General features: G+C 42.4%; 1 protein-coding gene across 1 annotated transcript in view; it reads left to right on the top strand.

Moving 5' to 3' along the window:
* LOC105461443 overlaps positions 1–13,829 on the top strand; it is a 36,676-nt gene extending 22,847 nt beyond the window's left edge. The window contains exons 3-5 of the mRNA XM_011707941.1: positions 5,897–6,015; positions 10,498–10,591; positions 13,662–13,829. Of these exons, the coding sequence (XP_011706243.1) occupies positions 5,897–6,015; positions 10,498–10,591; positions 13,662–13,829 (381 nt within the window). The remainder of the gene's footprint in view (positions 1–5,896; positions 6,016–10,497; positions 10,592–13,661) is intronic.
* The last annotated feature ends 1,510 nt before the right edge of the window (positions 13,830–15,339 follow it).

Consider the following 15,339-nt stretch of genomic DNA (forward strand, 5'->3'; position numbering starts at 1 on the left):
TGGGAGGGGGGGGGGTGGTGGTACCGGGATTATGGCGGGGCAATGGACCGGACTACCGGATTATCGGGTAAACCGGCATCCCCTATGCGCAACGTGTGCGGCCAACACGGTCGCACGAATGGCGAAACGCGGACTATCGTTCACCGATGGCGATATCCCTCGGCCTCGCTTGCGAAACTGCGACCACGCTTCAGCGGTCGCGCCGCCGCTTGTGCGTCCGAACCGGATTTTCCGAAATTAAGGTGAGCACGATACGACGGCAGTGAGCCGTGCACGATAAAGCTGCCGTGGCTGCATTCGCGCGATACCTTTGACACTTGACAACCCTAGCACAAATTGATATTAGGTCGACAATATCTGGTACCAATAAATGGATATCAGGCCGGCAACATCTAGTATCAATAACAGGACTGTTTAGCGTTTGTTGTCCGAGCTCGGTTGGTTATTTCGCGAATACACACTGCCCGGAGGAAATACGGCAACCAATAATAACGAAATATAACACAATGAATATTTTAATAAATTAATATGGTATGTAAAAAGAATTCAAAACAAAAAGGGTATATAGTAGGAAAGTAAAATGGAATAAATTTTCAGGATGGACAAGTCAAAAAAACAAAATTTTAATTTGAAATCGTTATTGATTTAAGATCACCCTCAAACACGATTAATTCACTGTTCATGCATTATTTATTCCGAGCGATATTTCAGATTCGATCGTGCCATATTTGATGCAGTGTGCAATATTTTAACATTATTTATTTTTTCTCCGTTTTCTTTTTCCACTCTGTTAAGACATTATGATGCTTTAATGTATTGCTCAACGTAAATTAAAAGATTTCTTCCCTCAATGAAACTTTGCATTGAAAAAAAAACTATTGTAGCTCATTACAACTTCATTACATTGTCAAATTAACTCTCTTTCCGCATCTGTTCAATTTCGTCGTTAATGAGACACGTTTGCTCGGAAATAGGACTCCAAACGCGACCTAATTACGTCAAATATTTCTCCAATTGTCCGCGCAGTACATAACTCTGGTGAACTTCTTCTGTGCCGCTCGTGTATAAAACGCGCGGAAAATCGATCGCGCGAAATTATAGCGAACGTTAATGTCGTTTCCGACGATAATTAAGCATGCTTTCGTGACACGCGGAAGTGGGGCAGGAAAATAGATGACGGGCGTGACTAAGGAAGGAACCGTTGCAAAATTCCCGGTTGCTTCCCTGTGATTTGAGGGATGGTAAATTACCGCGAGGAGAGAACTCGCGCGCAAGCTGCAGAGAGAGAAACAGAGCGAGAGAGAGAGAGAGAGAGAGAGAGAAACAAGAAGGAAGTCGTGGCGACGACGCCAGCCGCGCGTGAGATCCACTTATTCAATCAACGGCATTCAGACCGATATAAACGCGAGTCGCAGTGTGATCCTTGTGCGCATAATATCGGGCGCGTTTGTCGACGACTCCGATTGTTCCCGCTCCTCGCTATCGCGGGCACGTAAACGCGACGATAACAACGCGAAACTCCGTGCGAGAGTCAGCGGAGCAATTTCGCGGAATGCAACAGCGGGCCAACCCACTTTTTCGATGACTCGACTCGAAATTAATCTTAGGGAGAAAATTAAATTCGTGGAACTAAATTTGGCCTCCAACTTAAATTGCGGTAGCATTAATTGCAGGAGAATTGCGACGACGCGAAAGAATTTTAATATCTAGGATCTGGATATGAATGGACAAATGAAACATGGCAGAGGTTTGTTTGTTTTTTACCTCTGAATTTCGCGACTGATAATCAATTCCATTCTTGTTGATACGTTATTCCTTTCATTATTTCATACGTTAAAGATAATTGTCACGCAATAATTGAACTTCAAAAGCGACGTAAACAGGGAAAGGTTTCTATTCCGCAAAAAAAAGGGGGGACCCATAACTATACGACGGGCAATTGGGATCGTTAATGCACAAATTGTCCGCCTCCGGGCGTTTCGGTGTTTGAACGCCAATAAATTTGCATGTTCGACAGGAAAGGGCAGCCATTACACAACAAGCCCGCGCCCGTTTTCTGATCGTTTCCGATCCGCGAGAATTGGTTCAATTTGTATGATTGTTCTTCTGCAGAGGAGAAAGGAGGACTGCTATTGTGGTTTACATGTTCCCGCAATCGCGACATCTAATGGCATACACAAAATGTCACTATTTCAAAAATTCTCGAATTAATGGCTTGAAAAATACTCGCTTGAAAAATACGTTATTACAGTACTTCCGTTGTTACAGTAAAGTCTCTTATCGATCTCCCTGAATTTTGTCCAACAGTCTGTGGACTTATTTACATGTTCCAGAAGAAAAAATGTCTTAATGTCTTAACAAACAATAAACAGTCTTTCTAAGGTCAGATATGCGTCGCCCCGGAATTGCAAAATATACGGGCGAAAATTACGGAAGCGAGACGGAAAAGAAGGAGTCGGAAAGAAAAATAGACGGGAGGAAAGAGCGCGGAAACTTTGGCCGAGAAATTCCGTCCTTCGTCCCTTCAGCTGTTTGTATTCCGCCTTTACTCGGCAACCCTTAGCAGCCGCGGTTGCTTCTTTTTGCTCCACTTCGCGCGCGCGCGTGCACGGTCGTTTGCTTTTATTTTACTTTGCCCGGACTTCGTCCTTACGATCCACCCCGCGCTTGAGCTCGAATCGAAAGCGGAAATTGCAAGATTCGTGCGTGATCCTTGCTTATTAAAAGCAGCAAAAAGGCGGAATATTGGCGCGTCATTCAGTATTCCCCTCGACGCAATATACAAGTAATTGCCGATTCGAGACATTCTCGGTCAAAATTGAAGCCAGCTTCAATCAGTTTCCGTCTGATACCTCGATACATATGACTCGAAAGGAATTTGAAATTCTGTAAGCGTTGATCTTACACGTTTCCTTTTTTGTTGTGTCTGAAGCTTTCAATTCAAGTTTCAATTACTATTTAACTATATTAAAAAGTTTCTTTTGAAAGATGAATAAGCCGTTTACTTTGAAAAATGAGTTAAGCCAATTTCGAGTCATATTTAATGCGCGGACTATCTTTATCTGCATTTCAATAATAACATAAACAGAGAACGAGGAAGAACTGTAGTTAAAATAAATAATTACTACCAAACGGAGTTAGTTAATCACATATAAAACAGAATTTTATATGTACCTATAACAGTCCGCATGGTAAATGAAAGACTGCAACGTAACGGACCAAAGATAATCACTGCACGTCACGCGTTATAATATACCGCAGCATAAAATATACTAAATAACATGGATTTCACCGAATGGATGCGAAAGCGGATCTCGCTACTTCCGACTAATGCGATTCGATGATTCGCGAAACATTATTAAAGACCAGTAAACTCGGCCGTGAAGCACGTTCGATTGGTTGCTGCGGTATCAAGTCGAGAGAAAGAGCAGGAGGGAACTGTGGAACCGACACTGCGAACGTAATCATGCGAGTTTGATCGGCGAGCAAGCGAATAATTGCGCCAGTCTATACGCGAATTGTATTTCCAGCTTTATACATACTTTATGGCCGCGGGATATAGATTTTCCGCGTTGCAGAGATGTGCTCGGTTTCGGCCGTGTGATACCGTTATACACGGGCGATGCTGTGCAAAGGTTGGAAAAAAAAAACAGCGCAGAAAACTTCGAGAAACGAAGCTAACTCAGTAATATAGAACTTTGAATTTTTAATATATTAAAGTTCACAGTAGAGAACATATTTGCGTACACGTTACCGTCATTCATTCCAACTCAGTTAGAAGTAGAAATACATGTTTTTGAGTTGGCAATTATACGTAGAAAACACGCGGTTTCATCAATCTAGAAATCGAGTTGTGTACACAGCTGCAGGAGAAAAAATAAAAAACTCAACGTTTTAACTTATTCGTTATATAATGCATTACGTGTGTGTTATTTGTTTAAATCAAATCAACGACATAAAAAATGTTAAAATTTTTGGTAATGCAATCAAAATTAATATTTAAAGAATCAAACATTCAGGATTGCGTAATATCGCGGCTATTACAGATTAGCGCATTCGGCGATCAAAATCTAAGTTTTGATTGTTAGATTAGCGCGCGTCGATTTGGCTACTATTGGAAACGATGAAAATAAAAAAGAGAAAACAGGAAACGGACGTTAATCATGAATTTGTTGCACCACCCTCGGACTCGTATCGGAACGAAAGGACGGAGAGACGAGGTGGAGGTTCATCTGAATCTCGATATTCCCGTTTACGTGGCTGGAATGCAATTCCACGAGATCCGATAAAATCGCGCTTTCCTCCCCCTTCCCCGCCTCTCTCTCTCTCTCTCTCTCTCTCTCTCTCTCTCTCTCTCTCTCTCTCTCTCAGAGATTGTCCCCCCCGACCGTTCCGCTGTTCCGGAACGGCGAATCAAGAAATTTTGGCAACGAGCTATCTCGCGGTAACCCGAAAAAGAGAGAGGAAAGGGAAGGATCCGATCGTCGAGAGCAGTTCTTCTAACCCTTCGTCCTTTCGACTTCGTCCGTGTGTTCCTCTTCTCGCGTCTCGCCGCCCTCACTCTCATAGCTCGAGGGAAGAAGAAAGCGCATTCTTGCTGACAGATGGCAATTTACGACGTATCGTAATTTCGACGGAAATGCACGGTTATCGCGGAATATCTGGGGTGCCAGCAAAACTGTTGCCAAGAGAGCTTTGCAGATGCCAGGTTAATAGTAATGAAGAAGCGAAATGGGTTTATGTTGATAAAGCGAAATATTTGCCTCGGTACGTGATTCAGGTGGATTTATAGCGAAATAGGGGAATTTCACGTAGCTTCTGGGTTAACATTAATTATTTTAGGAATTTTTTATGGAGCTATAATTATATTAAAAATATTGAAGATATTAGATATTATTATAAGAATAAGCGTATGCATAATAGTTATAGATATTGAAAAAAAATTTAAGTTTCATGATTTTTACGACATTCTTAACAATAGAAATCGACAGTCAAATCGATGTAAATCTAGGCCAGCTAAGTTTCACGCAACCGACCTGTTTCTGCCAAACTGTCAAAAGAAGAACAACAACCTCACGTGTTTCTCGTGAGATATGTGTACCGATTAAAGAGCGATTTATCCATGTTGGCAGTATAGAAAATCCTCGGGATGACGGATGCTTGCATCGCGTGCGAGGGATCCGTAAAAGGAAGAGAAAGACACGGCGATGTCTCTCTCTTTGTCGCGTGCGTGCGATAAGAAAGGTACGGCGCGCGCTCGCTCGGGCGCGGTGCGCGGTTTCAATATTTCGGTCACATAGCCGAGGTTCGGGAGAGCCGAAGAGCGGAAACCGGATCACCGGGGTGGGATGCGTGGGATGGAAGAAGGTCGAGTTTTTTTTCTCTCTCTCACGAGGGGAGGGCGTCCTCCCTCTTCCGCGGAAGAACTCCAACAAATCTTCCTCGGGAAGCCTCGAACTCGTCGAAGATGCCGCGAAGAAGTCCCGACGAAGCCTTTTTCCCAATCCCGTCTACTTTATTTGAGGGCGCTATAGCTCCTCGAGCGAGCTTACTATCGACGTTCCACGTTCTATTATCCTGCACTGAGAAGAGAGAGAGAGAGCTGCTTGATTGAACAAAATACGTTCAACCGAGAATAAAATCAACGAAGCAAGTTACGTAATTAACACATTTTGTATAAAGACATTATAATTACGCTACAGTGCATTGACGAAATTGCGTCAATTACTAGTTTGCTCGATAAATTTGATATCTCTTAGATGAAAGTGAGATTGCTAATTTTGTTCGCTTAAGCAGACTTTTTTCTCAGTGCAGCATTTCCGACGTTAACGCGTATAACATATTTCTGAGTGAAAGACGATGAGATATTCAAAAGACGGCTCACCGTTTGTCACAGGTCCTTTTGTTCCCCGAGGAGGGCTGGGCGAGAAGCGCGAGTAGTTCCTACTGGACCCTGACGCCGTTCTGGTGGAGTCGGAGCCGGTGTAAAGTCGTGGAAGTCGCTGGAACAAGAAGGTGAGAAAGTTATTATCAAATTACAGTTGCATCTGCAAATGCGATTTCAATAGCCGAGAGGCAACGTCGACGTACATACAGCATCTCGTGTTTCATTCAATAACGTTTCGTAACGCCGTTTCAAGCTGTCGTTTTTTATCCGGTTCATTTATGTAGTAATTATCGCGTGATACTCATGTTTACAACGCATCTCGAATCTTGACGGTTCAAGATGCGCGTCGCGTTACGTTTTGAGATAACGAGCTCATGGGAACACACCGTAAAGTGGATAGAGGTGGATAACGCGAACGGAGACAGAATACCGTATAACCGGAGTAGGGCGAGACCTCTCCTCCTCTTTCTCCTCTCGGTGCGGTCGTATCACTTTGGGAAACTGGGGCCCGTCTAACTTTCCGGCGTCCATAGATTTCGGCGCCGTTAAGGTCGCCGGTCGGCGGTTGGAGCCGATAAGGGGTCTCGCGATTTATAGCGATTCGTTCGATCGCGCGCGCGCGCGCAGAAGAAAAGACGCTCTCATTGTCTTCCTCCGAATGCTGAGAGCCATGATAAATCTCGTAGAGGTGGAGACGAGTCGGCAAGCAGGCTTTTTGGACCGTGTGATAAAATCGCGACGTTTTACGACGCCCGCGCAAGGATCGAATGTTGCACCTCGAATTCGCGAAGAAATTGTTCTCATCTTCATAGGAAAAATCGCTTGCAAAAATACGCGCGACGTTTATTTTAATGACTAATAATATACTGAAAGAAGATATTTAAATATCTTGTTTCCGTGGCAGATTCTAGCAATAAAAAGCTTTAAAGTAATGTTTATTTTAACTTTGCAATTTTATAAACAGTTTCTCTCATATACAATTTACTATTTCAAATAAAAAGATGTCTGTATAACAAAATATTTCTTGGGAAACACTCGAAGAAATAAGTAGATCTCTATTAATATTAAAAAAAGATTATACAGCTAATCTGTTTCGATCATTTGTTTCAAAGATGAAATATTAAGAGAACTCGTATTAAAGGCTTTGCTGTATACAAGCTATATACCGATTAATATATGGTCAAAATTGACTTCGGAGGTATCTTTAGCGCGACGCACCGGGCATAGACGTCGCCGCAGGATCGAACGGAGTTTGCCAAGACGACCGGAACTTGCCTAAATATCCCTCGGCTCCGCCACGGAGAGTGCCTGTATTCCTGTCTTCCGTACCAGTAACCGCGCGAGCAACGAGAGACAGGCGTCTTAGTAAACACGTGGTATAACGGCTCTTGGCAGTACAAATCAATTCCCACGCCCCTATCCGTGGACACGTGTACGGTTCGTGTTATTCTCCGACAAGGATACCGAATACAAGCGATACTACTATGTGACCATGTACTTTGATCGACTGCTCAGAGTTTACTCTTATCTCCGCTCGATTCTCAAAAAAAGGGGCACTCCATTCCGATTCCGAATAGTTTCTTGATTCAACAAAGATTTTCAAGATTGAAATATCAAGATAGAAACCACCTGAGATATCGAAGATCGTTACTCGGATTTTCAGTCGTTGCTTGGTCAACAAAAATTCTCGTGGTTAGAGCGCTAAGGGATCTATACCTAAGCCGACTTGAATCCCGAGGAGATTCGTTACTCCATTCCTAATCTTCGATCGCTGCTCGGTCAACAAAACTTTACCAATCTCACGTTGGAAACATCGAGATAGTTACATCGAAGTCCAATTGATCCCCAAAAATTACTATTTCATAGCGATCCCCGGCTGCTCGGTCAACAAAAGCTTTTACGACGGGTTGAAACGCGACGACAGTTCGATCGGCTCCACGTTGGTCGAGGAAATCTCGCCCATTTATCTTCATCGGGGATTTCGACCTCTCACGCGGTGCAATCGACTGCAACCAAATCCAAACCGATTGGGGATACTCGACAAATATGTCGCGATGAGCTCGTCAATTTATCGATAATGAGCCAATACATGCTCTAGAAAGTAAACAATATCTCGAGGGTATCGATACTATAACTATTAACGCTATATTAATTATCAACGTAATTATCGCTAATTGAAGTTCGCAATTTTACTAATTGGCATTTGATTTCACCCAAAGTTTATTTTTCCTTCAAGGTAATTAGTGCTTATCCCTCAAAAAGCGTTCTTATTATAATCTTAACACAATGTATAAGTTTACTTCTTCTCTCAACTGATAGACACAATATACATTTATCATAGATATTTGTGATATTTCGCGTCAGTTTGTCGATACACGCGACCGCGGCAGCTGTGTAAATTTGCCCCCCTTCCCCCATTATTGAAAATTCAAAAACGACCATTAACACTCGATTGGTAGTCGTTTGATAGTATTTGATAGTTTAAGTCAAAGTTGTAAATAATAATATGAAAAAGACATACGCGCGTGAAGTTAGCCCCTCCTTTCGCAAAATATGACTTTCCAGACTGCGTATAAATAATCATAACTGTAAGCATTTCGTTTGGTGGTCGTTTTACTAATGTTTGCTAATACTATAAATACTAATGTTCGGTAAATACTACCATCAATCGAGTGGTCGTTTTTAAATTTTTAGTAGTGTGAGAAGGGGGGGGGGCAAACTTCACACAACTGACCGCAGCTATGAACAGATAACATTCGATCTCGTATTCTTGCAATTCATTCCTTTCCTTTCAACTGATAGACATTTATTATAAGTATTCGATCGTGTTCACTGTCGGCAGTTACGCATATATTAAAAGTACTTCCGTGCGAGATCGTCGATAACGTCAAAGCCAAGAGATCGAGGGCCGAAAAACGTTCTCGCGTGTTTACGTCATTCGCACACGGAGTCACCATCTACTGTGCCGGCATTGTTGCGTAAACGCTTAGAAAGTGACGTCTACGTGCCTTTCTTCGATGGTTCGGATTTTCCCTTGCATACCCTTTCTCCTCGAGGGAAATCGGGGAAATCAAAGCAACCGGCGCGGCGGACTTCAAGCCGAGTGTCGGATCCGACGCCGTTCGCTTCAATGGAGGCCGTTTAAACTTTTAATGATCGTCGCCGGTCCTCGAGAGGTATCTCCGCCGGAATAAGCCCCTCGAGTCGACCGTACGGGTGTTGGTGAACTCTACTGCCTGCACCTCTCCCTCTTCTATCTCCCATTTACTTTCTTTATGCAGAAAAAAGAGTTTCCTCTTCTCCTCGAAAGCCTTTAGAATTTTTTAACTCGATATTTATTAGTTTTATTTGTAGAGTTTATGTATACATATATATTATTATGTAATTTAAAAGAAACGGAAGAGAGAGAGAGAGACGAGGTATTTTTTAACGTGAAAATGTACATCTTTTTTTTTAATTTTTGAAAAAATAAGAGAAAAAACGTATCTTCTATGTGAAATTATTCATATATTAAGTTGAACTTATAAAACGTTACTTCTAGAAAAAGTTTGAAAAATAATACATTTTCCAAAAATATAAGTTTGTATTGTTTGTAATATAGTATGTACATATATTTACTTCAATATTATTAGGTAACATAAAAAGTCTATGATTTTTCGTCTTATTTTTCTTATAATAAAATTTTTGTAATAATTAGTTGTACAAAAATTTGAAATATATACTTTAATGTATTCTTTCTCTTTTCGCCATTATATTAAAGGGTCACGTCTTTCGTCATCAGTCAAGTGAAATTATCCCTCGTCTTCTCAATCGTTCTCGCTCCATGATTTCCCCTCCGTTCGTCACTCCGATGAAGACCACAGTGCGGCTTAAAGACACCGCATGTAGTTAACGACGATCATCAATTAACTTAACAATGCATATTCGAGATGGCCCTCAAAAGTCCCAAATCAGTAAGTTTCAATCAGTTATCCAAAGTTCAAACATATCAAAAATTTTTACCACCCAGTAATAATTTTATACTAACATACAGTAGATTATAAAATCAATAAACTACGCAAAAAATATAACTTTTTTAACAGAGTAAAGATTAGATATTAAACATTAGAATGATTAAAAAATGCTGAAAGCGGGAAATAGTTTGTCTATTGCCGTCGTGACATAAATTATACATAGTTGTCGCGAGTTTTTACGAAGCATAACAATCGATAGTATCGTCCCCTTACGAATGCCTTTTATAAGCATACACAATACCTCGGCACCCCTGCACAGTACAACTTGGGACAGAGGGTAAGAATATCGAGGGTGTGCTCGAAGGTCGAGCTCCTTCGCAAGGATTACGTCAAAGATGCTTGAACGAAAAGCGGACGAGCTAAAACGACGACGAATTGATAGCCCTCTGCTTATACTCGGTATATCAAAATCGATTGCGCTATTTCTTCTTTGGCGCATTCTTTCTTCACGACAGTATGTATAGGACGTGTCCCAGATTCCCGTATAAATTCTTTCTATCCACGGATCTTTCTACCGACTTAAAATTCGATTGCCTCGTATAAAACATGTTTATTGGTCATAAGGTCGCAATTCGGAAAATTGTGATTGTGTTTCAGGTATAGTACTCAGGCGAAGATGGTGGACACGGGTACGGGCACGCTTTATATTGTCGGCTCGTTCAAGAGGATGACTACCGATCCCGATTTCAAGGTGTGGATTTACATAACTAAAGGACCAGCACTAATCATGTGGAAAAGTGGCCACCGTTAAAATAGGAATAACATGTGCGAAAGTATACTTTATAAGATACTCATCAAAAGTTTCAATGACATCAACCTTCTAAAACCGCTAGTTTTTACACTGTCAGCTTATAAAGACTGCTTGAAATCACTTTATTATAAGCGCACTTTTATGATTTTCTAAAATAAAGTGATTTCAAGCAGTCTTTATGAGCTGACAGTGTAAAAACTAGCCGTGGTTTTAGAAGGTTGATGCCATGAGACTTTTGATCAGTACCTCATAAAGTATACTTTCGCACATGTTATTCCTATTTTAACAGTGGCCACTTTTCCACATGATTAGTGCGTGATCCTTTATTAAATATGTATATTCTTTAATGCAAAATTTAAGTTTTGATTCTCGCTTTTAGCTGTCAATAATTTATCAATATAAAATATGCCACCTTGTAATTTGTAAAATTTTACAGCTACTGCATCCTGTAATAATTACTATTAATGAAATGCGTAACAAATTGCCAGAGTTTCCTATTGCAATTCGTAAATTCGATAATACGCTTTCAACTAGCTCACGTGTTAGTTGTTAACAAACTCGTCGGTTGTCGTGTCTAGTAGAGGAATAACATTTAACCTTTTTGAAATCTGCATTACGTTGTATTTTACTGTATCGCTATTTTGTCTTGACTCAAAATTATTTAAAAATCACGAAATAATAATATATATCCATATAAGTATAATAAAAATAAATAGATAAATATAGATAAACTTTTATTTTAATAAGAATCCTTTTAATTTTTAATATAAATTTGATATCTTCTTTTTTGATTCTTTAAAATATCCTTTTATATATTTATGTTTATTTACGTATATTTGAACGAGAAATATGTAATTCATATTATAAAGATAACATTTAATCTTTAAATAATAAAATTCATTCATAAATTTAAATTATTCTTCATTATTATATTACACTAATTAGTTTTTATTTCGCCGAAAGAACGTCGGGCGCGGCTCGCACAATCCTTCTAAACGATGCACCAGACGTTATATCGGAAGCTCGCAGTCCGCCCGCTAATCTGCAGATTGTCGGATTACGAGAAATTTTGTCTCCTATGTGATATTTCCGCTCATGCAACGCGCATTCACTGCGCGCGGCGCCGCGACGCGATCAACGTATCCCCGCGCTTCGTCTCTCCGCATAAAAAAGTACCACAATAAATGCGCGCATGCAATTTTTAGACGTCTCTATCTCGAGAGAGCCAAGGGGAGACGCGCAGCGAGACGATAATTAAATAAATTAAATAAATATATACGGCTATGCGGAAAACTCGCTACCGCCGCGCGTTGTAACGCGCGCCGCGCGGTCCACGCGTTCGTTGTTCCCGTTTCCACAATTACGGGAACAGGTCGCGCGCGTTTTTTGTAAACGAATTAAACGAATTGAAGAATCCGGTCCGCGGATGTCTGTCCCGGTGTGACGTGGTCACGTATGAATTAACAAGATCGCTTGGAGCTTGTGGAAAAAAAAAACACACACACACACACAACCTCGGCGGTTCGCCCGGGAAACGCGAAACAGCCGAGGAAACATGCGAGAGCGTGACGCAGTGGTATTTCTCGGTGATAAATTTCATATTCGTCAAACACGCGAAATCGAATTTATCACTGGGTATTATTACGTCGCGATCGCTTAGCGTCAGATAATCACGCCGGTGGATACCGGACCTACGCAGAAAAATACGATTCTACGGTGTAACGCTCGTTAATCTCTTTATCGAGAATATACACGCCACATCTGCTCACCGTCAGCCGTTACACTGACGTATTTTCATATACGCTTCTCGAAAATGTGGCGCGTTGTTTTCATCATACATACTTACCTTTTAATTTCCGTCTTTTTCGGGAGGAGCCAGATACGGAAATCCGCGAAACGACTCGCGAGTCTCGGAGGGGAATAACTGTCGGGCCGACAAAAGGCGTCGACGCGTCTCGCGTGTGTACGTACGTTGATGGCACGCCTCGGGCACACGTTTTCGCGACGTTTATCGAGCTGCCACGGAGAGAGAGGATTCGCGTCGAGAGCAGACTTTTTCCTCCCGCGGAGGGAAAGACCCGGACAGCGTGCCACGCACGTATTCCCCAAATGCCTAAAGTAGATGCCATTGCGGGCAAACGACGGGGGAGTCGCGCAGCGCTTGCCGCGGGGGTTTTATGACGACGACGCTGAAAACGCGGAAAGCCGCGCTTACTGCACCGCGGCTCCTTATGCGTGTCGTGAAACGTACCAGAACGTGTAGTGCGCGGCTGCTTCTACCGGAAAATAACACGTGTCCGCGCGGCCAACAGTCAGCCATAACTGTCGCGCATGCAATTTTGATGGAGAGCCGGCCTGCATAAAGGATACAGGCACACAGCCAAGCGCGCCATGCTCTGAATCGGCAGACAAACGTGAGCTTGCCTGCGCTTCTAACGATCTGCCGTTAAAGTTCGTCGGACTGCGTCCGAAATATCATCTCCGGTAATAGCGCAAGTACGAGAGCTGCGTTTTTAAATGTAAATTACTAAAAGAGCACTGGGACATATTTTAATTAACACAGATACGCTTTACGGCAATTTTTTTTCTCAACTGGTTAACTTTTAATTACAAACAGTCTGACCAAGGGATTTGGACGAATGGTTTTAGCCGCGCCTTTTTGTATGTAAAAATGAAGTAACTGCAGTACGTTCGTTGCGTTAGAGAAATACTTGAACAAACATTTAAAAAGTGCCTCTAAAAAATACTTCTTGATTAAAAAATACTTGTGAATAATTAAAAAATACTTATCGTATTACCATTCATTTAATACTGCAATTAATTTAATATAGTTTTTGCACACGTGTACCATTCATATTATTGTTATTTATAAAAATTACCATTATTAATGTAATAGCCGGGAATGTAATAGAAAAAAAAAGAACTGCGGGGAAACTCTTCTCGAGTTTCGCATGTGCGCGCGAGAGCAACGTAGTGATATCGTATCGATCTGCTTGCCGCCCTGTTACAGCTGTACCTGACGTCGAACGTCTCGTCGAGCGACTTCAACATGGGCTACAGTATGACGGGCACGTTGGAGCGCGGCTGCAAGAAGACCAACTCCTTCCAGATGACCCACTTCGCGGTGATACGGCGGCGGGACTACGAGAAGGCGTACGAGGACCCGAATCCCACCTAGTGTCCGTCCACACCCACGCTCTCCGAGTGTGGGGACTGCGAGCATTACACGTAGCTGGGGGGTGGGGGAGGGGAGGCACGGGGCCGCCGGGAGGAGCGGAGATGCACTTCCGCGTGCGTTCCCGCATTTGCGCTAGGGGAGAAGTGCATTCGCCGTTCGATGGATCATCGGGAAGGGGTCGCTCCTTATAGGCGCGAGATCGATCACGAAATCCCGAAGCGCTCCTGGCAGGTCGGCAGCTCAACGAACGTATATCCTCGGGGCGAAGGCGTTCGATCGCGGATCGCTCGTGATCGAGAATCTCTCTCTCAGAGAAACTATCTGTGTACAACATTAGACCGCTAAATCCGCCTGTTTGCGTTTCTCGGTTTATTGCACGTTTCTGAAAAGGAGTGATGAAGCTAGAACATAAATATGCATAAGCGAAAGCTGCAGACGGAAACGTCATCAAAAAGTGAAAAATATACGAAGGGAAAGCGGGAGTTGGTAAAGAGATAGTAGAGAAGGATAAATAGAGAAGAAAGGCAATTCTGTTCTATATATAAAGTTATCTACATTTCTCTTGTGTAAGACATCAGAAGGATGGGGGATAATCAAGATAGAGTGTGAAGAAGGAAACTTTAATTCGCGCAGAATCAACATTAGCTCGTGATAATAAGAGATCATGGAGATGAAAGATGGCATGGTGGAGATCAAGATAGAGTGAATTATGAGGAAAAAAGAATGCCGAGAGTTTTAATTCTTACCGGATAAATATTTCTTTTACAAGATCCTCCACAAAATAAACCCGTGATGTGGATCTCTCACAGTACAACCGCGAATTCTTTGAAGATAGCAATGTTCCTTCGACTTCTAAGATTACGGCACGGTATAACGACGTAATTTTTTTCATTTATACCAAAGCTTGTGCTAAGGCTTAATTAGCGCTCTAATGGACTACGCAGTGTCTTTCTGTCTTACCTCGAATTGCGAGGGCACGTCATTTTCGCGCGTAATCGAGCTCGAGATCGGACGAGACCTGACAGCGACCTGGAAACGCGCGACAAGCGCGACGCTTCGTTTCTTCGAGGAGGTAAGAATGGGCCGAAGGTTCGTTGTTCGCATCGCGAGATGCACAGAAACGAAACAACAAAAGTCGAGTGGCGGCCCTGCGCGACAGAGCCAAACGTCCAAAGATAGTCCTTAAATTAGATCGAATTAATTAGCTCTTAATGTGTCGCGTCGAGCGACGCGTATAGCTATAAGCGAAGGAGGCGTATACAGAGGGCGACGTTGATCGAGAGGATGCGGAAACTGTTTTACCAAAGTACTAGCACGTAAGTTACTTGCAACTTTCTGCCGGCGATTAAGCCAAGGATCGCGACACACACACACACACACACACACACACACACACACACACACACACACACACACACACACACACGTGTGCACGTGTATACGTGTGCATGCATACCGCGCGCCTGTATATCCAGGAGGTGGCGCGGAGCAGGTTTTCGAGCTGATATCA

Source organism: Wasmannia auropunctata, unplaced genomic scaffold (assembly GCF_000956235.1).
Source record: "Wasmannia auropunctata unplaced genomic scaffold, wasmannia.A_1.0 LD288237.1, whole genome shotgun sequence".
Classification (NCBI taxonomy): Eukaryota; Metazoa; Arthropoda; class Insecta; order Hymenoptera; family Formicidae; genus Wasmannia; species Wasmannia auropunctata.